This window comes from Girardinichthys multiradiatus, chromosome 13 (genome assembly GCF_021462225.1).
Source record: "Girardinichthys multiradiatus isolate DD_20200921_A chromosome 13, DD_fGirMul_XY1, whole genome shotgun sequence".
Taxonomy (NCBI): domain Eukaryota; kingdom Metazoa; phylum Chordata; class Actinopteri; order Cyprinodontiformes; family Goodeidae; genus Girardinichthys; species Girardinichthys multiradiatus.
Genome location: NC_061806.1, coordinates 22,984,055 through 23,010,366, shown reverse-complemented (window position 1 = coordinate 23,010,366; position 26,312 = coordinate 22,984,055). Strand labels below are relative to the sequence as shown.

General features: G+C 38.4%; 1 protein-coding gene across 4 annotated transcripts in view; it reads right to left on the bottom strand.

The window, feature by feature from the left end:
• Nucleotides 1–85: 85 nt before the first annotated feature.
• The window catches only part of LOC124879418 (potassium voltage-gated channel subfamily KQT member 4), a 78,895-nt gene continuing 52,668 nt past the window's right edge, over nt 86–26,312 (bottom strand). Inside the window, exons 3-15 of one of the 4 annotated variants that reach the window (XM_047383982.1) lie at nt 25,885–26,011; nt 25,575–25,750; nt 24,930–25,055; nt 23,530–23,640; nt 23,339–23,434; nt 23,149–23,237; nt 18,636–18,656; nt 17,213–17,269; nt 12,874–13,103; nt 12,699–12,798; nt 6,821–6,952; nt 5,758–5,896; nt 86–5,634 (exon numbers count right to left, since the gene is read on the bottom strand). In XM_047383982.1, the coding sequence (XP_047239938.1) occupies nt 5,431–5,634; nt 5,758–5,896; nt 6,821–6,952; nt 12,699–12,798; nt 12,874–13,103; nt 17,213–17,269; nt 18,636–18,656; nt 23,149–23,237; nt 23,339–23,434; nt 23,530–23,640; nt 24,930–25,055; nt 25,575–25,750; nt 25,885–26,011 (1,608 nt within the window). In that variant the 3' untranslated portion in view covers nt 86–5,430. Of the gene's footprint in view, nt 5,635–5,757; nt 5,897–6,820; nt 6,953–12,698; nt 12,799–12,873; nt 13,104–17,212; nt 17,270–18,635; nt 18,657–18,992; nt 19,119–23,148; nt 23,238–23,338; nt 23,435–23,529; nt 23,641–24,929; nt 25,056–25,574; nt 25,751–25,884; nt 26,012–26,312 lie in introns of all 4 variants that reach the window. The other 3 variants (XM_047383980.1, XM_047383981.1, XM_047383983.1) reach the window with 3 other exon arrangements.

The following is a 26,312-nucleotide window of genomic DNA, read 5'->3' as shown; positions in this document are numbered from 1 at the left end:
ATAAGGTAGCACCTGATGTCTTGTGTATGAAAACATATTTAAATCTGTCACAGTGTAAAGAAAAAAGAAGAGACTCAGAACAACAAACAGTCCAAAGAGCTTTATTGAAACAAATAAATTAATAAGTTAGTTTTCTAAAACATTTTTATCAGCAGAAACACATTTTGTACCTCTTCAAAAGATCAAATATAGGCTAGATTAGAAAACAAACCAACATTGCATTTTATTTAGCCAACTGCCCCATCATTTGGACTTGGAAGACTCTGTGTTGAGTTAGTATTTTGCTTATTGCTTGTTCAGTTCGTGCTTTATTCTTACAACAGCTCCAAAACCTACCATAGAAAAGCAGCTGAAAGAGTAATGAGGTGGAATGTCGAATGGCAGCAAGTCAGTGAAAAGATGGACAGATGGTAGGACATCACAAATAGATAAGAGAACGTGCAGATTGGTTCATGCATAGCATTCAGTCAGTTGGACAATAACTGTTTCTCCTAATCAGTTTTCTAAACTAGAGCCCCCTAGTGGCCTCAGAGGTAGTTGTGTGGAAGCCAATCATATCTAATGTGACATGCTTATGACAGCACACATGCCTGCAGAGATTCCTGTTGACACAAAAGTCCATGCCTCCAGCCTCCACATCTAAAGGGTGTTAAAATACCGTATGGGTGTTTATGGAGGTACGATGATAAGCTGACAATACAGTAATATTCTCAGAAAAAATTACAGCAGTTGTGAAAGATTAAATCTTCACAATAAAGTTTTTCTTTAGTTAAAGGTTATGCAAAAAAAATTAAAAAGCATTCTTGTGTGTTATTTCTATGGAAGAAACCACTTCCAAGGATTTCCAATGTTTAACGTAGGAGATAGAAAGCCGCACCACACCGTTTATAGAATAAGGGCAAAGAAGGCACAGGTTATTTGCTTTTATGCTCTTTCTAGAAGACATTTTGGGGGGGCGGGGGGTGTGTTCTGGGCCACGTAAAGAACAACATGCAATAAAGTGATCTTCCATTAATTATCATGAAGCTCAACATTCTAGGTAAAAAAGAAAAGACAGCGCTGTTCTTGGTAACACTGCCTCTAATAAACAGGCATTTCTGCAGTAATTCAGATACTAGAAATAAAGCTATCCAAGTATTTTTCATTGAAATTAGCAAAAAGCTTGGACGGTGCAGCAAGCTCTAGCATCGAGAGCCATCAGCATCGAGATCAGACCTATCTCTGGAGCAGAAATAGATCTGAACAGACCAAGCGATGAAGTACATTCACTGTTTAAAAGTCTCACCTAAATGGAAAAGTGGAGCACCTGAATCAGCTAGACCTGACTGGGGATGGAAGAATTTTTCACTGGACAAAAACACCAGGATGAAGGGGAATGTAATTATTTTTTTTTTTTTGCTGTTGCAGGCAGGAAATATGCGCATACATTAAAAACAACATCAATGTGCATGAACCAGATCAGCTGTGGGTACTTATCGTTCTGTTAAAAATGCTGCATTTATGTCTAAGGAAAAATATCAACACAAATCCTACATATACATTAGCAACCACAAAATAAAAAAAGGAAAAAAACAACTTTTTTAACAGGTTTCATGATATAAAATGCATGGGAATAATTACAGTAAGTAAATTAGCACAGAAAAACTAAATTTAGCACAACAATGGTTTTCCATTTATCAAGTGCCAAAGTAGATTAAGTAAAGGGGTTGCATTCATTGTTCATATGTATTCTGCACGTGTGTGTTTCTACACCCTCCAGTGTCGTCTGTCAACATGGAAAAGTTACTGAGCATATGTCTGCAAAAATTCAATTTGATGATCGGCTGCACACCCTTTGTTCTGAAGCATCTAATTGGCACGTGCATTACTGATAATAACAATCTGTAATTCATGCATTAGACCTGGATTTCTTAAGCATCATCCATTGTTTAAAACTGCACCCAATTGGGCTTAAGCTTTTCGCAAGTGCATGTGACATCCAATTAAGGAAGGAAGGTAAACACTGCCCTTGTGTTGCAGAGTTTGTGAAGTATTACTGACTGCCTGTACCACCTGAACCTGACTTGAGGTCCAGATGTGAATGCTGAAAACCAGTGTAAAAAAGGGTTGTTTCTGTGTCTTTAATTGATGTTCTTTAACCAGTAACAAGGAGGTAATATACATAGTTCTCTTGACATCTTTCTTTAGTATTAATCCAGATTTTTTGGACCCAGAGGCTGAAGTTAAAGGTATTTTGATAGGGGGGGCGAAACCAAAACAGGTTTCTACTGTCTTGAAACTATTCCAATCTCTAAAGCATCACAGTTTGAAGTTGTTTTTAGATTTGCAGCACGCAAATGCTTCCTCAGATTTGACCTCTGATCCACAAGAACTGGTTTTCTTCAAGTTGCTACAAAATGGCCTCGCTGGACTTTAGATCAACCAAAATACCTTGAGAAAAATCTTAAAAACATGGGAAGAATGTGACCTTAGCAGGTTGTTATGCTTAAAACGTTTATATACTGTAAATGCCAAACAGAACCTGTTTTGACTTCTTAGGAATGAGACTAAAAACAAGTTTCATTAAAGTTGATGGCTTAATTTAGCAAATTTGAGAGCCAAAGAAGCTTTAAATAAATTCATGATTAGTCATAACTGTAAATGTTGATTATTGTTTGTGTTAAACTCTAAATGTAAATGCTGTTTTAATCAATGATATAATTACCTAATTAAAATGGTTATTTGAAAACAGACCCAGTCATGATACTCCTGTTATAACTAGCCTAATTAGAAATCCGATTTATTATTATTATTATTTTACTAACTTGTTACCCTAAATCTGCTTCTGATTGGTTGATTGTGGTGTCTCCACCTCTGGCCTCATTACAAGCTGGGTAGAGAAAGGAAAGGACCAGAATAACCAAAATATAACTAGGATAGAAAGAACTGATCAACATTCCTGTTTCGGTTGCAATATAGCATAGTGTATGACACTGTTTGCGTCATACACTTTGCAATATAAAAGTATATTAAAGTGATCTTTACATTTTATCAATATGTTTCCTCTTAACGGAAGTACTATTAACGTTTTATAGTGGCCCAGCCAGGGTTCTAACTTGAATCTGATAAAGAATGTGTGGATGGAGGTAAAGATTAGGGTGATGTCAAGGAGGCCTTCCAGCCTCAAAGACTTGGAGCTCATTTCTTAAGATAAATCATCCAAATACCAGTGGAAGTACGAAAAAAACATGTCAGCCATTATAAGACAGTTTGACTGATGCAATGAAAATTAAGGTTTTTCCCATGATTATTCAGAAGTGTATATAATTATTTCATTTATCCATTTTTGATAAAAGCAAATAGTTTTTTTTAACTTTTGTTTCAAAACTGAAACTTCTTTTACATTGTTCTGTATTCTTTTAAGCTATGCTTGTCACATTTCCTGTCAAAACCAGACTTCCTGGTTAAATTAAAATAATTGTAACTCCATAGCTAACAGGGTATGAATACTTTTGACCTTAACTGTAGTAAATAGAGAACCTCTCAGCCATCCAATGAACTCTACCAGAGCTGACAGCCCGCCAGAGTCAGAGTGACCTTCTGGTCAAAACAACAGCTGTCAACCGCACACCTGCAGAGGTCCAAACGGTTTCCTGAGTGAAACAACAGCCAGATTTAGAACCAAGTAACAGCTACATTCATCACAACATAAACAATGTTGCCAACCTAATGACAGAATGGAAAGGTTAGTAACAAAGATGATTCAAATGCCCAATGTATAATAAAGAACACACAATTTCTCTGTGGTGGTTCTGGTGCTGAAAGCTAACAGTTTAGAGCTAGCTCTGAATTTGGGTTTCATTCTTCCTGTTTTTTACTTTCCTTTTTCTGATTAAAGATGGTATTACAATTCGATCAGATGATAAAATCCCTTTCCTTGGGCTGCAGATAAACTGACAGATCCTTAGATCAGAATGATGTGTGTTATTCTTGAACCTTCATTTTAGTAAACTTCCTTGGTACTAACCAGAGGGCAGATTTGTCTTTATAACTTGTTTTTCTTAACTTAATTGTTCGTAACTGTATAGATCTTAGACTGTTTAATAGTAAACCTAATTCCTTTTTTGGCTAGTTACAACCACTCTGTACATCTTTAACCCCTTACAGCAAACATTTATTTAACATTATAAAAAAAAAAAACTGATTATTTTGGTTTTTGCTGTCAAACCCATTCCAATAGGTAGATACAATAGATATAGATTTAGGTATTAGTATGGAGATTAGCTAAATTACACATACCTCTGCTTTAGCTTCTGGGTCCAAACATCAAGCACTATACTAACCAAAGACACCAAGAAAGTGATATACTGCAGATATATTAAATATTTATGACATTTTAACAGAACTTCACTTCAAAAGTTCTGGATTATCCCTTTAAAGGCAAGTCAAATGAATAAATATGGCAGAAGTGTGGGCTGCAAGACAGGGACATTTAGAGTTTTTGTTTAAAAAAAACCATAGATTTAGGTCACTAAAATGCACATAGTTTGTACAGTAGCCTGGAAAAATAGCAAAAGAGAGATTTGGGAATTACAACGAGACACCATGGCTCTATTAAATCCTACATAATCCTCAATACAATTCCAACAAAGCTGGAAACGTTTTTGTTTTTTTTTGCAGTTGGGCTTGTTGGAGTCCAGACTTTTATATAATATACACTAAAATACAGTCCAAATCCACAGTCAATCCAGCACATTATTTTCGCTCTCTTCTCAAGTGACATGTTTGGGTGATTAACGTAAGATGTGGAAAACAGAATTTCCCTTGTTTGGGTGGGACCTTGTGCCGGTGCGGCTGATCCAGGTCCAACCGTGCACTTTCTTAAAGGGGTCGATGGCTCTTGTTTTTGTTTGGAAGTTTCTCTTGCACAAAGGAACAGCTACATTCATCACAACATATAAACCTGTGTTATCACCCTAAAGTCAGAATGGCAACTTTCTTATCAAATGACTGTCAGTCGATTCAAGTGCCCAAGAGAAAATAAAACTGGATAATAAAGAGGAATGAGAAAATTCCTCTAAATATTTGCAAAACGACTTTCCACAATCTGTCTACTATTAAAGTTTTTAAAGTAGGTATAGATATACAGCATGATGTGAGTGGGTGAGACTACTTTAGTAGTCAAGTAACTTCCTCATCCAGTGAGTTGACAGGCGTGTGCGGTGAGCAGCTTTGGCTGAGGCTCCTCATCAGCTGGAGCCAGCTGGTGGCCACTGTCTGATCACCTCCAGGAAAAAGGGCAGAGGAATGGAGATTTGAGATAGGGAGGGGTAATCATAGACAGCTCTGATTTAATGGGGAAGACTGGCATGTCGGGCTGCTCAGAGAGAGGACTCAGCCAAAGGAGGACATACTGTAAAGGGTTTCTGTGTCCAAACAGTCGGCTCATTGTCATTCCAAGTTCCCGCTGTCAGACTGAGAGATGTTGAGTGTGTTAGCGGATGGGAAGAGGTCTCTTCGGTCCGTGGGGCTGTGGTAGTCAGATGTCAGGTCGGGGTCTAGGAGGGAGGACAACGTGACGTGGGAGGAGCCTTTCTTCAAGCACTGGGAGTAGAGGTTGAGCATGAGGTCCAGCTTGTTTTCTATAGACTGTACCTAAACAAAGACACACTGGACTGTGAGATATCAGACACCTTCTAACCTTTTCATCTTTTTTATTTGGTCAACCCATTCACACAGCTTCACAGATTCCTCATATATCATTCCTTCCTCTGGTACCTGTTTCTCCACTTTGACCACACGGCCCATCATGCTGAGCTCATCCAGCAGGTCTAGTTCTGGAGGGGTCTTCTCTCCTTTTTCAGGACGTGCTTTCTTATCCGGCTGAACAGCTCCTCGTCCAATTATCTGGTCCACCCTTTCACACAGACAGAACAGGGTAGTGAATAGTACGAAGATTAAACACTTGCTTGTTTTAAATTTCTTTATCTTACCCTTTTTTCTCACCAAAGTTACAATTTATATTTCAGAAATCTTTTACATGGCGTGTCTCCCTTTTTGTTGTGGCCTTTGTGGCTGTTTTGTTGTGTGCAATAATTAAAAATAAAAATTCTGTATCTTCATTAAAACCCCTGTGCTGCCAGGCCAAATTTGTATCATTCTTATATAGTAGTTTTGGGTTTTGGGATGCACAAAATCAGTCCATGTGCTGCAAATGGGCGCCGGGCTGCCCTTTGGACACTCCTGGTTTGGGCAATGTGCAATGATAGCCACACACAGTGTTTTGCATGAAGGCCACAGAGTAATATTTTTTGTCTGATCTAATCAGAGTTCCTTCATCCATGTTTGGTTGGTCCTCCACATGGCTTGCATCAAACTGAAAATTGGACTTCCAATGGCTTTTCACATGCCATTTTTCTAGTTGGTTGGACTGGATTTAATTTGGTGGTATCAGAGTATAGGGGCCTAATTATATGTGCACATTTAGATTTATATTTGTGTTGGTCTTTCTCCTAAAATCCCAATGAAATGTTGAAAAGCTTGAGGGGTATAAATACATTTGGAAGTCACTGTATGTAGTATATGTTTGCATTTTGGCTTTGTTTTTGATAAATACATATTGATAGTGTAATAATTTATGTGTTATAGTTCATCTGCAGTTTTAACCTAATTAAGGACCTTGTAAAGAAATAATTATTTATAAAGTCCTGACATGTTAAACATAAAAAATTGAGTATGACTATTATTTACAAAGACTATATATTTAACAGAAAATGTATCATGAGATGAAGCTCAGATTTAAAGAAGCAAATCCGTGTTCGTTATATGAAGATTAAAGTACCTCATCTGCAAGCTCTTGATGCGGCCCAGCATGTCCAGGTGTCCTGCAGAGTACTGCTCTATGACATCCTTCACGTCATATGGACGCAGTGTCTCCTTAAATTTTCTCTTTGCCACAAGGAACTTCAGGATCCTACACACACAAAAACAACACTCTTCCTCTTATTACCTTCCTGGACAGAGTTTGAAACCGCACAGGGAAGCGCACAGAAGCGCCATAAACCTTTGGAAAAATGCATAAGAGGGAGGCTATCAAACAATGCAGCCCCCCCCCCCTGAGGATAACAGGATTAATCAAAGTCAGCATGACCTTATCATTCACAAACAGGCCCATAAAGAAAGCAGTCACAAACCCACTAAACCATGTGGATATATCAAGACGATGAGCACCTCTCCCAGAGACATTTCTTATCGGGATTTGCTGTTTCAGCAATTAGAGCAGTTCCACGGATAGGATAACACACATACCTCTATTCTATCCCCAGTTTCTGCTCTTTTGTCGTTGTGACAGTTGTGTCGGAGCCACTGGTGGACCACAGCTGCTCCCGCTCCCTGGTGCACACAGCTCATAATCACCACCCACACCCTAGTGTGGGGGAGTCACACCCAGGATTGTTAACCCTACACTACTGTACCAGGTAAACACATCACTGACAACATCCTCTGGCTGCAAGGTTCTGCTAAAATGTCATGCAGGAGGAAGTAAAACTTGTAGAAGAGGATGTCCACACCTGGCTTTATGTATTGCCTGGTATCTCAGTTCCCTTTAATTCTCTTTGCCAGAAAGGCTGTCTGCGCAAAACAATATGCCAAAATAAGCATTAAATGCATGCTTGATACAGAATGAGCAAACTACGCTGTGGTCTCAGTGCATTGTTGTGTAAGTGACAGAGAGAGAAGAATGTCAGAATGAAGAAGGTAGAGCAAGAGTAAATAAAACAGTGATTTTTTATTGATCAGCAGGAACTCCTGTGCCTCAGTTGCAACACACAAAACAAAAAAAAACAACTAAATTGTACAATGCAAACATTCATTTAACTGTGTTTACAAATCTCTAATAGAAAGCCATACAGTACCTTTGACATTAGTCATACCCCTTGCCCTATTTCACATTTTGTCACATTAAAACCGCAACCTTCAATTTACTTTATCAGGATTTTATGTGACAGACCAACACAAAGTAGTGCAACATTTGAAAAAGAAAAAGGGAAAGATCCTACCAAATCTTGGCTTTCCACCTAAATGGTCAAAGGAGAGCATTATTTAGAGAAGCAGTCAAGATATCCATGGTAACTCTGGAGGAGTTGCAGAGATCCACAGTTCATGTGGGAGGATATGTTGATAGCACAGCTATCTGCAGTGCACTTTACATATTTCACCTTTATGGAAGTGTGGAAAGAAAAAAGCCAATCATGAAAGAACAACATGCTAAATTGTCTACAAGAAAAAGACATTTATGCAAAAGACTTTCAAAATCATGCACCACTTTGCGGTGATCCTTCGAATAAAAACCTAACACACTGTTTGTGGTTGTAACGCTATAAAATGAGTTATGAGTACTTTTGCAAGGCAGTGTGTATAGCTGCAGTAAAAACAAATCTTCCTCTCATCAAATTCAAATCCCATTTATATGTGTTAAGGTTTCTGGTTGTAACACAAACTCACAAAATGTGAAAAAGTTGCAAAGTTGTGAAGCTTATACGATATAAATTTGGGAGATTAATAATTTTACCATGACATGTTGAGGCAGCACCAGCATGACCAGTAAAGAAGAGGAGAAGGTTGGAGTGAAGCAGGAAAGTGAGAGGAAATGTTGAGGAGTTGATGGTGACCTGGTCCCGTAACAGCCATTAGCGCAGTACTCCAGCCCACATACAGCACTTGGATTCTAGACGACTTATGCGTTTGGAGTATTTTTGCAAGCAATCTTTTCTTAATTTGCAAGTAGGTAGAGATTTTATTTTATTTTTTGCCAAGGCAGGTATCCGGTGTGGGTTAAGGAAAATGTTGAAAGGGAATGAGGGAGTTTTATATCCTCTGAGGGCTTCTTCAAAATGCTGACTTTCCTTCCTGGTCACTAAAATGGCTTTAATAACACAGAGTCAGGTTTCAGCGCCCCACCCTTTTCCACACAATTTCCAGTCACTGTGCTGCACATTTGGCATTGCTAACTAAAAGATATTATCGTTTCAGTGCTAGGAAGTTGAGATCTAGAAACACGGTGATGACTGGGGACAGAGGAAGTGTCAGCTGTGGCCCAAAATGCTTGCAAAGCCACTGCAAACATTTCTGCAATTCAGCAAAGGTAATTCCCAGTCTCCAATAGCAGGTTTTATCTGGGTATTAAAAATGACTGTTTTGCTGACATGAACCCAAGGTGTGCCAAGATGGATGAGCCACTGCAGGAGCTGGTCTGAGTCTTTCTACATTTAACTATGTGCCCTCTAAATGACAAAACCCAAACGAACTGAAGTATACGTATAACAGATTAATTTAAAACAGAAAAAAATAAGGACTTAAAAATATTATAGCTGAAAGCTACAAAAAATGACATCAGATCACTATAAATGGAAACCATGTCCAAATTATTTATCTATTATAGCAGGCACTTCATCAAAGACTGCAAGCTTGCAAGTATTTTGCTAAGCAGTATCACATTTTTGCACATGGGGAGTTACAGAAGAGGAGCACACAGGCTTTGTTTTCTTCTCTCTTCTCCTTCTCTCTCCACACATAAACACAGAACCATACAAATTTATTGAAGCAACCCGGCACTGATAAACCACATGCATCTAAAGTGAAGTCTCAGCACTAAACTCTTTCTGTGTTTCCCTGACATCAATCATGAGCCATGCTGAGATATTGCACACGTACCTCTGAGTTAACCCAGTGAAAACACCTGCTGTTTACACACCTGCACTATCTATAGGAACTCCCTCCCTTCTATTGTCTGCAGCACAGAGCAGCTGAGGTCAGTTACCTGCTGAGTCAAGCACAAACATAAGACAGTACCATGCCCTATCAGTGGCATTAGACTGTTGCAGATTAATGCATGGTGGCACTTACCTGTAATAGCAAACGTACATCTGAAGTACAGCTTTGCTGTAAGTGGTAACCAATCGCTGTCGTTGACATCAGTTTGAATTTAGCAACAATAAAGTAAAATCAGCCTTAAACTACCTCACATTTTGTCATATAGCCACTTCAATGTTTGGGTTTTTATGTGACAGACCAATACAAAGTAGCACATACTTGTGAAGTGCAATGAAAAAGATACATTATATCTCTAGCACACACTGGGTGAGATGCAAAGTACACCTTTGTCAGGGTGATGGTCCATCAAGGGACAAGGACACATGTTTTTCATATTTTTTATTAATAAAAAATATGGCGTGCATTTGTATTTATTCCCCTGTGTCGAAGCTTTTTAGAACCAGCTCTTGCATTGATTAAAGCTGCAAGTCCTTTGGGGTATGCCTTGACCAACATCTATTTCATTCCACTACACAAACGTGCTACTTTATATTGATCTAGCACACAAAAACCCAATAATATATGTTTAAGTTTATGGTTGTAACATAAGAAAATAAGAAAAAAATTAGAAGGTGTGAAAAGATTTTGCAAGGCACTGTATGTACTGCCGATCCATTGGAAGCTTGTAAAAAAGCAAATTAATGCAAAAATGTTTTAAATGTGAAAAACTAAATGGCTTTGTCACAGACTATAGATCCTACCAACACATTCTGATACAATTAAAGAAACTATCTTCATAATAATCATGCACAAGGTCGTTTCATCCAAGGGCATCATGTTGCAAATATAGAACTCCATAGACAGCATCATACTACCTTGAGAAATGCAGTCAGGCTCCAGTGCTGACATCAGGGACCAGGAAACAGAGGTATTACAAACTGCTTTCATCAAACCCCCCAGGAGTACAGCGCAGCCACCGCACCAGATGTTTGTTAGCAATTGTAGTTTTCCTGCCACCATCAGTGAAAAAACTTCAAACAGATAATCTGAGAGAGTGTGTATGTGTGTGTGGAGGAAGGGGTGGTGTGCCCGCAGTGCTGCTTGTAGACTTCTTGGAATTTTCTGTTTTATGGATAAATATAAACTGAAAAACCAACATCGGTCAAAGATTAGGACAAGATAAGGTCACAAATTTTTTATATTATAACAAAGAGTTTCTCAAAAAAATCAAAACCATCTAGTAAGATTGTTTACTCAAGTACTACACGATCAAAGTATAAGGCCAAAGCATGATGCAAAAGGCAATAACCAGAAATAACGGAGACTAATCTGCAACAGGTTGACTGTTTTTGTGTTGATATCACCATCATAAATGTCATTGGAAAGTAAACCCTACAGGTAAGCAGAAGAGAATGTGAAACTGCTCTTATCATCATGAACATTCAGCATAAATGCTTTGCTGCCACATTTACATGTGGGTGGACACGTTGACTTTCAGATCTCCCTTACAAGCTAGCAGCCCCTTGAATATTTGCAAAAAGTCAGAAATGAATGCTGTCTGTATTGGATTTCCATGCAGCTTCTCTGGAACATGTCTGACATATTTTACTGTCAAAGTGCCTTAATGAAGAACCTGAAGCAAGATGTCAATCAGAAGAAAACTTCCAAGAACTACAGAAATATGAAGACATTCACAGCAGAAACTACTAAAAAGTTCATAATGGCTTTCAAAAGATAGGTAAAATTAAATAATATTATACTGTAAATAAATAATCAAGCTAAATATTATAATTTCTCACAGGATGTAGTTTTTGTTTCCACATTTTGCTGGTTAGGATGTGTTACTTATTAGAAGAAATAACTGTGCATTTCTCTACATTTGGCACATGTTATGTAAGGACATCCGCCAGGAAAATAATATGCCTACAGAACATTAGAGTTTGGCCAGTAGTGCTTCCATTACAGGAAGAAATAACACAATGTCAGAAACTGACTTAAATGTCACAAAAGCCCTTAATCACATTTTATTACCTGTTGTCCTTGTCAGAACCGTTCAAAATCGTTTGCCTCGGTTTTATTGTGTCGTGATCCATCTAGATACTGTTTTGTGTAGTTACGTCATAGGCCACCCTATCACAGCACCTTACACATGACCAGCCAAGCTCGCTGGGCTCGCTGAGTGACAAGGTCACATGGAGGAACCAACCGTGCCTGCAGTTGGGCTGTTACCTCCCCAAAGTGGCCATTTCTGCATGATCAGCTAAATCTGAATGAAATAAAGGCACAGGTAGCTGGCCTTTTAATGTCAACTACAGTATATACCACGCTTTTCTGGCCCGTATACACATGCACGTTTGATGTGGGTGGCCTCCATGACTAAAACCACACTAAGTATTTGCAGTGAATGCAGCCAGCTGTCTTAGAAAAGTGGTTTTAAACTTTTTATTTTGTGGAGTACCTTTTGTTTCGACCATTTCCATAGCAATGTCTCTGAACCAGCTGGATCTACAATCAGGTTGGAAACTAACATCCTTCCTTCTAGACAATAAAGTGTTTTGGTGTCTTAAAACCTAAAGCAGTAGTGGAATTAGTACAGGGGTTGGTTACAATGGAAACTGAACACTAAATGAAAGGGACATTGCTGAGTAAGGAGTCACGCTAACTGCTAACTATAATTTTTTTCTACTGATTGGTGTCAAGAAATGTGACAGGTGCTCCCGCTTCATCTGAAGGAAGATACTACTTCCAATGACTTCTTATGTGTTCTAACCTCTGTGATGTCTCGAGACCAATGTAAACTATTCTAACTCCCAAATTAGATCATCTCTCACTCTGAACATGACCACTGGAGTACAGACAGCAAATGAATGGTGGCACAAGAGCATCCCATTGGTGAAAGGACCCACCTGACAGCTCGTATAAGCGTTTTCACAGCTGGAATCACCTCATCCATGGCCACATCGCAATACGACTTGTCTTCCAGGCCTTCCTCTCCAACCCCCTCCACTAAAGTCCAAAAAACAAAAAAGAATATTAACAACATTCTTTCGAGCTTTAAAGAAATGTCTCATTTCTGCTTACCATCAACAGGTGGACGTGGCTTAAGGCGAAGGGAGGTGCGGAAACGCGTTCGGTCGTTAAAGCTCCAGCTCTTTTGGACCTTGCCAGGGCTGGTGGCTTCAGGGACGTTCTCCTGGCTAGGGGAGCGGCGGACACCGGAGCCGGGGGGCAGAGGTGAGGCCTTGTTCCGGATGGTTTGGGATGAACGGGAGTTGTTCATCCGGATTCGATCCCGGAAACCCATTTTACTGCTGACAGTGAGGTTAAAATAGTTAAATACATGGAGGCACACTAGAATTCTTGGAAAATGACTTGGAAATTTTTTCTTTTTGGTGTAGATTCTCAGTCAGCAGGACAGGGGGTTCTTAGTGCCTGCACAGAAGTAAACCGGATTTTCTTTACTAGTTTCTTGAAGATGTTTTGCCTCTCACCTGAAAGCCTTCTGCATTTCTGATCATTGACAGGAAATGTCAAACTTATCAGTCACTATTAAGCCAATTTGAAAGGTTGGGATTGCTTTTCCATGATCAAAACTAAAAAGACATTTGGACAAGAAGTGAAACACCCTTAAGAAACCAGTAAGGGACTCCAGCTCTCTTTTATTGAAGCAGTAAAATTTTGTCAAAATGCGTTTGGATTTAGAAAATTATTACACCATGTTATTGGGAGGCATTCAGGAAACAGCAGAATGGCAACCTAATTTTGTTAGAAAAGAGTTAATTAGTAGAAGGGAGGTAACAGAAAAACTTGGCCTCTTGTAGTATCAGTCATCACATAAAGAAACAGACAAAACAAATACACAACAAAGATGTACATTTCGTGTCAGTGAAGGACAGAGTAGCTGAAATACAGAGGAACTTTGTGCAACATTAACTGATACTGCCCTAAGGAGTGGCCTATTATGCATGTATTTGCACCTGAATCAGCAAAGTAAAACTGAAGACTTGCTACAGCGCTGGAACAGCAAAAAAATTGTCCTGCAAAAATCTCAGAAACCACCTTAATCCCGTCAGCAGATTGCATGGGCATCAAAACATTGGCTTCAAAGGGCAGCAACACAAAAGGCATTTCACTGAGCACTCGGTACCACTCACCACACGCCAAGTCAGGCAGCTATGTGGGGTCAACTGTTTAGAGGAGAAAAGCTATTTGGCAGGCAGACTCTACAAAAGACTGCCTCCCAATGCTGCTGGTAGAGCATGCTCTTGTGGAGATCTCCCACAAGGCAGCCACTTAGAGGTTACATACGGTCACGGATCCATAGGCAGCGCAACTGTCATGCACTTTACAGTAGTTCCGGCCAAGTCGTTCCCTCCCACATCTTTTGCGATGGTATACGCTTTGTTTTGCGTGTGATACACATAGGCCAGCTATTTAAATCAAAATTTAAACAGCAAGAGTATGTTTAGTGTAGACAGCATTTCATACAAGCAATATGAAAAGCTTTTGGTAGGAAACGGGGGTGATAGATTGATAGACCTTTGCATGCCATAGTGAAAGGAAGTAAATGCTTTGGATGCTTTCAGAATCATACATTTCTGCTCTTTCCAGAACATTGAGAGAACAGTGCATGCAAACAGGAGCACTTTAAACTCTGTACAAATACAACACAAGCATGTTGATTTGATACAGAGGTTTGGCTGGTTTAAAATGGAAGAGCATGCACAAAGCTTGAAGAACCCTTTTCTTCAAGATCAAACAACAATTTAGCAAAACAAGTAAGCTATTTTCCTATGAAACGTTTTCCACATTATCAAAGACCTTTGATGAGAGGAAAATTCATGTTTTTCTGAGACTGTATACTCTGCTCTACAACAGTATCCATGACCCATCTTATAAAATTACTACTGCAACCTTCAATGTATCTTATTAGGTTTTTTGCGATAGACCAATAGAGGGTACTGCATATTTGGACTGGAAGCAATTGGAAAAGTATGGAGTGCATTTGTATTTAATATATTTAAAGCATGGTTATATTATGAAATAATTTCCAAAACTACAATCAATTTTGATTTCTTTGAGAATCTTTGTTTTAATGTCATGCTCAGATTTTTACAGTCTTTTAAATGAAACTTCAGACACACTCATAGTTGATCTAATTTAACAATGAAATGTAATACCAACCCAGATGATTAATGTTTTTTACCCATATTAAATTATTTTTCCAGAAATAAATTCATACTTCTTAAAGAAATCAGACATTTGTTATAGCATACTCTTTATTTTCATCTAAAGCAAAACTGTACACCTATAAAAACTTGGCATACCGCTTAAACTCACAAGCTGGGTAAGAAGAGCATTAATTGGGGCAACCCTGGAGGACCTGCAGAGATCCACAGCTCAGGTGATTGGCTCTGTCAACAGGGCAGCTATAAGTCATGCACTCCACAAATAGGCCCATTAGGGAAAGACATCATGAAACAAATTCTGTTTGCAGTTGTCATAAGCTTTGTAAATAAGGGGCACCGCAAACATGTGGAAGAAGGTGGTCTGATCAGATGGGACCAAATGTGAACATTATTGCGTAAATGCAATTAGCTATGTGTGATGTACATCACCACTGTGACGTAATGGTGGTGGCACCATCATGCTATGGGGATGCTTTTCTTCTGCAGATACAGGAAAGCTAGTTAGGGTTGACAGGAAGGTGAATGGAGCTAAATACAGATCAATTCTGGTTAAAAAAAACTGCTAGAGGGTGCAATATTTTTGAGGTTTACCTACCAGCAGACAGCGAGCCTAAGCCTACAAGCCAAATTGATGTGTGTTATTTTAAAAAGAATAATGTGTAAAGATTTCAGCATCTAGATGTGCAAAGCTAGTAGAGACCCACCCCATAAAGACTTAAGGTGTGTTCAGACTGACCACGATTTCAGCAAAGTTTTCGCCTCATTCGTTGCTTGCCTGACATTTCGCCAGCCAATGGGCAACATCGCTTCACTCCTTCAGTTTCCTTCACTGCATCATCTAATAGGAGGAGCTTCTATCTGCTGCTCGCTAGATTGAACTCAACATTGTGCGAGTCACTGTGCTTTATGTACGGAAAGCTGAACAACACCACCGGCGTCGACGTCTCTGGGTTCACAAGAAACAGAACCATTCTGGAGAGTACCACCACCTTCTTGGGGGACGAATCCACCTCTGGGACACCAACTACAGGCACTGTATCCACACTGCAGAACACATGTTCATCTGTCTTCGGTGAGTAAATAAATCTCAGCTCAATACATACACAGCCAAATTGTACTGTCCATATCTTCTAAATATAATAAACATTTTTGTGCCTAAATACATGGACGAGGACCGCCAAAATACACCAGGCAAGAGCTGACAAAATTAAATAATTATGAATAAAATATATTTTCCTACATGAACATATATGTACCCTGAGCATCTGCTGTGAGTTTTATACTTGTATGAGGACTGTTGTGCTGAAAAGAGGGCTATAGATGCGACGCAAATTGACAGAAAAGTTCAGATTTTTTAACTTCAGCGAAATTCGCTTCGCGCCCAGCGCAGGTATCGCTTTACTCTAGTCGCCCTAATCGCGCCGCTCGCATCATGTGCTTCGCATCCATTGTGGGTTTCGCTTCACTCTTGCTTCGCTCTATTCACCTCGCTTTGCTCCTGAACGCGCCTTTACATAGGGTTAACATGTAAATCGCTCGCTCCTGTCGCGTCATTCGCATTCGGTGTGAATGCACCTTTAGGTGTAACTGTAGTAAAAGTGAACAATACTTTCAGGGGCTGAATCCAAATGCACTCCACACTTTGCAGATTTGTCTAAATTTTTTAGAACCATACATTATTTCCCTTCAATTTTAGAAACATGTACTACTTAGATTTGGTCTATCTCGTAAAATTCCAATACAGTATACTGAGGTTTGTGTTTGTAATGTGACAAAGTCTGGGGATATGGATACCTTTCTAAGGGAATGTAGTTAGAGTCATAAACCAACTAGGACTTTTGACAGAATTTAGCAAATCAGTCCTAGGTCTTGAAGTATTTACAAAAAAAGACAAGCCTTAAGAATGTATTTATATTAAGGACTTCACACAACTATTTGTGGAACAGAATGCGGTGTCTGTTTAAAGCCTTTAATTTGTACCTATGGTTGCACATATAAATTATTGCATCTTATATGCAATATTAATGTAACATCTTTCTGGAACTCACATGCTGTGAATGGCTTTTTGCATTAAAAGTAGGAAAACATTTAGAAAGCCACTGCACCCTGTCCACAAATCTTTGAGTGCTTCAGGCAAGGTAGGCAGGTTGTGTTGCTGAAGAAGTAAAAGCCGAGTTATCGATCTGCGACGTTTTAGCGTGCCCCGTGCACAGTATTGTTGCTGTGGGTACCTCTGCTTGCGGCCAACATGAATCCGGAAGAAACCTCGCTTTTTAGAAAGGAGCTGACTGGGGAGACACACAAGGCAGACGGAAAGAGGGTGAGGGCCAAAAGGGAGTGGGGAAAGTGAGGGTGCAGGAGGACAAGTAGTCCTTAGATGCAACCTGGGTACGCAGTGAACCCATGAGAATAAAGTGTAGCAAAGAGAAAACACAGAGAAAGTGATGGAGAGTGGAAGGAGTGAAGCTAGAGATGCAGCGAGAAATCAGATGGTGACCTGAATTGGCAGATATTTTGCTTTTACTTGCGCAGTGATCAAAAACTGAAAATAAAATGCATCAAATTAAGCGCTCCCAAGTCGAAGATGACAAAACTTAGCTACTTTCAATATTGGTAATATGGTTACAAATGAAGTCAGAGAAAGCAGAAAATTTTAAGAAGGCCTTAAATGAAAACGGTTTTCTAAGACAAACTGACATATCTGCATTCATTCAGGCAGCAAGAATAGGAGAGAGCTAGAGTTTTAGGAGATAACAGGAAGGCTGAACAAACTACACCAAAGTTGTTCCATTTTATTTTTGTCATGTTTTATGTAACATGATGTATTTGTAAAGCTGTTAGCAGCCATTTTAGAAATTTCAGAGTTAAGCAAAGGGTTTACATTCTGTAGAAAATACACATGAAAACTGATGTTTAGCAATGCTAATTTGCTAACCATGCTAATCATTGATATAAGATGCTAAACTATTCCATGATTTGAATTTTCTTTAACAATTTAGCAAAACTTTTTTTTACAGTGAGTGCTATTAGACTTAACTCACCTCCACTCATAATATAAATAACTGAATGGAAGAATTGCTAAAATATATATATATTTTGAATGCTGTTCTTTTTTCCCTCTCAAATTATAGTTCTTAAAACTTTTTCGGCCAAACTAGGTATTGGCAGGTTCTTTACAAAAACTGGAAATGGAAAATGGGATTGGTACATCTCTAGGTGAAGCGTTACTTCTCAACGGTCCAAATAGCCATTTTAATGTCTTGTTCATTTAACATCATATCAAAGCAAAGCATATGCATCATAGAGGCAATTATGGATTGTTGAGACACAGTCACTTTGAAAGGCGAGATGAGTGTTTTGTTAAAGCAGTTAAGCCATTAAGCATTTTGGGTTTCACCTGAGTATAACCACCATGATGTGACAGCAGAACCTCAAAAATAAGAGAAATCTCCCAGAAAAGTTTAATATTCGAGTACGATGACATGGTTTTTTCATCCAGTGCATGCATAGGGACTGCAAACAACCAATTAAACAACCAACCCTTTTTAATACTTGTAAATATTTCAGATTTGTAATAATTTTTTTGCAACCAATTTGCTGTAACTAATAATAGCCTTTCGTTTACAAGCACAGCTCATGACGTGAAGAACAAACCTGCATGGAGCTTCTGCCTTCCTGGGAACAGGTGAAGGATGGATGCCATGAAAAGGACAAAATGGACATAAAGGAAAGGAAGAGAGGAAGAGGAAATTTATGAGTGAGGAGCGAGAGATGGCAGAGATGGCTGGGACATGAGCTTTGCAGACAAACACAGTAAGAAGCAGGATGAGCCTGCAACAGATACTTAGATTAGTATAGAACGGTTAGAGGAACCACACCTCCATGCATTTGGCTTTGTGTCAGTGCTGTTTTGCCATGTGTCTCACGATCAGTGAGTGTGACTGTTGGAAGATTGTTTTGGCCACCTATTTGGATGAACTGTAGGGCTGAAAGAGGTGGTGAGGTGCCTACCTGTCCCCCGACAGATAGGGGGAGCTGTAGGGCCGGAGCCCAGACAGCAGCGTGTGGTAGGAGTTCTGCAGAACCTTCTTGGTGTTACGTTGTCGCTGGAGGTGACTGAACAGTAGCGTCAGTTCTCTGACACCCACGTGCACGAATGAACAAAAAAAACAAAACACATGACAAATGAAAAAAAAAACACCAAACAATGGAGAAACACAAAAAGGCCAATTCAATGGTCCAAACCCTTAAAAGAAGAGGCATACATGACAGAAATAATATGTGTGCAGGGTCCCAAACTTGTCATCAGCAAGGTAAACTAAAGAGGATTACTGGGAAGTTTTTTTTTTGTCTGGCTTGAAGGACTTTTGTTTGTGCATAGACGACTTCAAAAATTATTCCTCTAAGCTATAAAAATGCACTTTTTTTAAAAGTAACAGATAATTGTTTGATAATATCACACGTTGAAAATAAATTGTAGCCAACAAATTACACTGCTACTTTGTAAATATTTTCCTCCTTTCCCCAAACTATTCAAAAGCCATTATGGAGCGATTGGGTCCTTGTAGAAGCAGGCTAGTATGATTTCATTCCCTAACATCATACAGTATAATCAAAGAATAAACTATCATACATGAATTAGTGTTATCTGGTTATATTCTAGCTTCCACACTAAAATATCTATTTTAGCTTTTGAGGAAGTTTATTTTGAGCCCTGAACACACATGCTATGTGGAGGTTTTTGTCAGGGGAAATGTTTCCCATGATGTTTGGATTTATGTTTCTCATGCTCCCCTCCTTTTAAGCAAATAAAAATTTATGAAATTAATACATGAAAATGACTATACATGTAAAGTACAAAGGAGTATTAGGGTCACTTAAAAAATGCACCTTTTCAATTACTTATGGAAAAGATAAAGTCAAAATATTAAGAGTAATGTTGAAGTACAGAAAATGTATACATATATTTTTTTGCGGTTTGTTAAATCAAATTTGGAGGGTCATTTGTAGGCTGTCAATTTTAGCAGAGCCAGTTCAGTGATGTTGGACATAAAGTGGTAGCCTCAGTCAGGAGCACATGCATTGTACTTTTTCTGGAGTGACAACTACATTCAGAGAAACTTTCTGATGAAACTCAACATCTAGAGTGCAATATTAGGTGTCAATAAATGGGAAAATGTTAAATTCTTGACAGGAAAGAGCAGTGTCCCTGTGCATTGATGTCAAATTAAATGTCAATGCCACCCAGATAGATGGCAGGTCTGCAGGAACTTTAGTACATCTACTTTGTGTCATTTACATGAGAATAATTCAGTTACCAAAGTCACCTAGAGAACTTTCCAAATACATTCAACATTTACTGACGCATCAACACAGGTTTGGTTGGAAAAACCTGTACAATCTGCCATCAACAATATTCCAGGAAATTCAAGCCAGTTTGCTGGAGTTCACCTACCTAGAACTCAGCAGCTACATGAATAAGTGTTGGTTCTGTCCAGGGGCAAACCTTTTAAATATTGCCATTTGGATGGTTTTGACTAAGAGTCTTTTCCTCTAAGACTCTTGGTCAGTTTAGTCAAACTAGGCCTAGCCCAAAAAGGACAAATAAACACATTTAAGCAAGAAATTATTCATATACCCCGGCAGATTTGGTTCTTAAGTTATTTTCATTCAAAGAAGTTCATTTCTGATTGGAAATGATGCAGTAATCTCTAAGATAATAGGACAATAAACCAGATGTTTATTTACATAAAGAATGGCATGTTAAGAATTAGTTATATCCTAGTCAATGAGAAACAGCAAGATCTTTAATGAAATTGCTGCAATGAAACGTTTCTTGCAATTTCTGACAAGCATTTTGCATGTTTCCAATGGTATTTTGACTATTTATTTCTGGTATTTTTGTTCTTTGAGTTAGGAAGGCCTCCTTGATATCAGCCTAATCTTCAGCTCCCTCCACAGATTCTCAGGCAAATTCAAATTGGAACTCTGACTGGGCCACTCTGGTCACTTCAAACAGCTAAGATTACTTACAGTAAGTAAAAGTAAAAGATTTCTTTAAACCTAAATCTGATAAGATTTAGGTGCTGACTCTATGTTTGATGCTGGCTCAGTTTAGAAAACAAAACCACTTCTCTGTAACATTAAAAATGTCAACTCATAACAGAGAGGGAAAAAGCTAATGTTAGCTGTATCATCTTAGCAAATGCTTCCACCTAGATCCTTGCTGGGATATACCAAACCTGCTTTATAAAATACATTCTTAGGCAATGTCTTTTTGCTACCAATTTCTTTCTGGATTGCCTTAATCTATCAGGAAACAAGGGAAACACAGGTTTGGTTTGTCCTTCATAGGAATTGTACAGCTGACGGCACATTGGGATATTTCCTGTGGTGATGCTGATGTCAGGTACTGCAAAACTACTGGAGTTTTGCAGGAATCAAACAACTAGAACAAATTTAGTGTATCTTGCACAATTACAACCTTTCTGTAGCACAGGAAAGTGTAGCTATCAGTCTATCCAGGATGATATTTCTGCTTGAAAACATGCAACTTATAAGTTTTGTATAGTTGGTTGTCTGAGGAGACTGAGTTTTTAAAAGCGCTGTTTCAAATTGAAGTATTTGTAGATATTACTTTAGTTTCTGTCCCAGAAAGGAAAGACAGTATTTATTTCTAAAACCTATTTTGAAGTATTAAAAAAATATTCTGAAGAGGCTGACATTCTCTTTGAAATATATACTTTATTTTGAAAAGCTATAAAAAAAAAACACACTCTTAAATATTTAAATCAAGTGGCCCTAATACTCCTTCACAAATTTTAAGCAAACTTCCCAACAAACCATTTTGATTTTATCGAAAAACAATGTAACGAAAAATAATTTTTAATCAATGATTTATAATTAATAAAGTTACAAGTATTGTTTGAAAACGTTCTAGAGGTTATTTAACATTTTAGTCTTTGTTTTATTGGATGTTGGCAACCAAAACGGAATTAATGTGAAGTCCAAAAAGTGGTTTGCATGTGCATATTTATTTAGTCAGTAAATCATTTCTGTTATTAAACAAGAAGACTTACAGGTTGTTCACTGTACAACTGCTGGATGTTATGAATGAAGATAGCGCAGCTGGTCATCATAGACTGCTTCCAATAAATTTCATCGAATGAGTTGATGCATCATCACTGTTTTTTTTTTATTACCATACATCTCAACAATTCTGTGTTAGATTATTAACATTTATCCTAAAATACAAATGAATCACGCTGTTTTTATAACCAATAAACTCTTAGCTGCTGCTTTTTAACTGCATTCACATTAATCCCTTTTTCATCAGTTAGTTTTGGTTACTGGAACTCCTCATATAAAACACTCAATATACTGAATAGTTACACTATTCACCTGTAGTGTATCCTCTTAGCTGTATCATCCTCCTCCCTACATTTAGAAGACAATAACTAGTGGACATCAACAGCGGAGGATTTCAGTTGACCGGGCTATATAGAGAGGTGCTGATCACCGGTAAAAGTCTATGTGAAATAATGTAACATCTTGCATTGTGTTTTAAGTAATGCAGATAAATTTAGGCAAACTGACCCAATAACGCACATCTTTTACAAATTGATAAATGTACATCTTGGCTCACATTTACTGAACCTCAAAACATGTTCTGTAATTAAAGAAAGAAAATCTTAATTGAAATATTCTCTAATGTAATTGGCTTTACTGTAAAAAGTTTGTTTACCAAGAAGTAAAAAAGAAATTTATTTATTAGGATAAATAGTAAATAAAAAATTTGAGGTGGGGATTTTATTATTGCTCTAATAAACATGTAAAACCACAAATGCAAAATTAAATAAAGAAATAAAAATAGAAACATTACTTAAAAAATAATGACTAGATATCCACAAACAGTGGTAAAATGTACAATTAAATACTCATTATGTATTTAATCTTGATCGCATACTACAAAATATTGCTTGATCCCACTGACATGAATGGATAAAGAGACTAAAAATCTAATCCAACTTTTTAATTATTTTTATTTTCCTTTTGTGAGATTGTGAATATTTTAATGTCAGTATTTTAAATAGGAAGTGCCCCACAGGTTTCTGGTTCTTGTTGAGTCAGCTCACTGCAGACCAGAAGGCCTGATGGCAACACTTACCTGAATGAAGGTAACATGCTGTCGTAGAAATACCATGTCGCTGTGAGATACGAGTGTTTGGCATCTGTAGAGTAGAGACGCCATGCAGCCTAGAGAAAGAAAACAATGAGAGTCAACACTGCCCAAATGATTGGGAATGTGTAAAAATAACATTTTATGAGAGCTCATCAGCTTACACAGTGCCTATTACCTGTATGAGATTTGCAGCAGGCATCCTCCTCTTCTCAAAGTGCTTCTGTCGGTGCTGCTCTTGAACCTTCAAGGCAAAGCCTGAACCTAGGATACCCTAAAGATAAAAATTCACAAACCAAATAGGGTTGCTATTTTTGTCTTTGGCAAAAAAGTCACAAATTAAGATGTGTGTAAATAGTATGAACTTACAGCAGGTAGGGCAAAAAAGGAGACACCCAGAAGGGCAAAGCCAGCAGCCAGAAGTCGCCCCTGCCACGTACGAGGGGTCTTGTCACCATAGCCAATTGTGGTCAAAGTTATCTGAATGTGTGAAGAAATTCAGGTCTCAAACACAAGTTATTATCCCTACAACAAAATGTTGTAGGGATAATATGGAGGTGCGCAGTGCATTTTCCCTTGAACATTTTCCATTTTTACATTACAGCCACGCATTTATTTATTATTTTTTGCAAAGGGAAATCTAAAAGCTGTGGCATGCATTTGTAATTAGCCACCTTTATTCTGACACCCCTAAATAAAATCTTGTATAGCCTTCATAAGACACCTAATTAGTAAATTGTCCACCTGTATGTAATTATATATAAATATAAATCCAGCTGTTCTTTGAAGGGCTCAGAGGTTTGTTAGAGAACATTAGTGAACAAACTGCATCATGAAGACCAAGGACCACAGCAGACAGGTCAGAAAGTTCAGTGCAGGGATAGGCTATGAAGCTATATTTCCAGCTTTAAACATAGCACACCATCCCCATGATGAAACATAGTGGTGGCAGCATAATGCTGTGGGGATGCTGATCAAGATATTCCTAAAAGACTTTGTCATATTCACCTGCCAATAGGACAAAAGGACAAAGTCTACACCTTAATTCAGTTCAGAATCTCTGACTCCAAGACTTCAAAATTGCTGCTCACAGATGATCCCTATTTAATCTGACTGTATTTCAACTATTTTTGCAAATAACAATAAACTTAATAAAACTTATCTATAAATGTGCAAATATAGTAGAAACATACAACAAAAACCTGAAGCTTTTACTAAGTATAGATTTAGGGGGACAGAATGCAAATGCAAGTCAAACCTTTTACATTTCAATTTGTTGAAAATGTGCAACTACTTTATGTTGGTGTATCATGTAAAATCCAAATAAAATACACTCAAAGGTTTGGGGTTGGAACATGACAGAATGGGACAACGTTCAAGGAGTATTACTACTTTTGCAAGGTACTGTACTTGAAAAACAGGAAATCGTAGATTTAAAAGCAAAGCACAACAACAAGAATTACTCACATATCCTAAATTCAACTACATTGTATGAACTGTCAGCATTAAGCTATAAGCATGTTACACCTTAATGTGATTTTAAATCAACATAATTTAATCACCTATTTTAAAGTTGAAGGAAGTTTTGTTTCATTTTTTTAGGTTTTATAGCAGTGAAAATTATTTTTAAAGCTTGATGTTGTTCTTAAAACAAGGCCCAACAGGCACTCCAACTATAAAAATAGACTTTCACAATCAGTCCAAAAGACAATGACAAGTACATCCACTGGGAAAGAGCCCATAAAGTTGGGGTATTGTGCAATACTCACAGTCCCCCACCAGAGGGAATCTGCATAGGTGCCAAAATCTGAGTTGATGTCTTTCTCAGCCAAGTAGACAAGAAAGGAGGCAAAGATGAGCACCAGGAAACCTATGTACCAGGCTGTAATCAGCTCCTGTCAGACAGAGAATGGACATCGATCACACTAGTCAGCAGCAGCATCTTAAACATCCAGATCCCTGCTGTCATTACTATATCACTACTGTCATTATTGGCTACGTTTGCCTCATAATTGCATTTGGCTTGTTCTTTGAGTTGGTTGCGTCACTGCTCTCAAAGAGCTTTTACATCAGTTCATCATCATCATCACCGTAGCTCACTACATAATGCTGACTGTAGGATGTGTATCACTTCAGTCAGCAGAAGATGCACCACAAAGCAAGCAGCTCAAGGTGAGATGCTTGTTTCAAAGCAGGGAGCACTAACTACCAGCTGATCATCAATTAGTTTCAACACATTTCCTTTTACGTCACCTGTTAATAATCCATTCACCTTACAAGTACCCATCATGGACAATGCTTGTCATGCCACCCAAGTATAAGCATGCTGAAAATACAACCATATACTCCTATAATATAAATTTAAAGAGTCAGGTTTGTTTAGCAGAACAAGTGTAGCAGTTTGTCATCTCTACCTTGCTGTGAGCATAAACCACAGAGCCTAGTAGTTTCCAGGTGCCTCCCCGTCGGTCCATCCGAACCATACGCAGGATCTGCAGGAAGCGCATGCTGCGCAGGGCTGACGTGGCGAAGATGTTGCCCTGTGTCCCTGCAGCGATCACAGCTAGCGATGCCACAAACACGATGAAGTCTACAGAAAAAAGGTTTCAACCAAACAGAGGGCAACAGAAAGTAAGGTCACTATGAGATGAATCTTACAAATGTGGTCCACACGAACACACAGAACTGTTCGATTTGATTAACTGTTCACACACAGACTCTGACCTATGACACAGAAGGGCTTTCTGGCAAATCTCAGGCGTCCCTGCCATCCCCTGTATCTGCAACAACAGCCAGCTGCCCAGATCCTGATGAAGTACTCCAAGCCAAACACCACGATCATTACAAACTCCTGCAAATCACACACAAAAAATCTTTTGCATCTTAATCCATGCGTTTCTAAATTGTTATTTCTTTCAACATTTTCTAGGTTCTACTTTCCAGGAACCTAGAACTGTCTATTAGTAACACAATGTGTTACTAATAGACTCATTCACTCAGCTTTTTTTATATTTGCCTTCTCAACGCTTTTTGCTCTGAATGAATCTTCATTAGTGAAGACAGAGCAACTGCAAGATACAGTCTATTAATTTTAGGTCACGGCATTGCTCGTCGGCTCGTCGTCTTCCGCTTCATCCGGGACCGGGTCATGG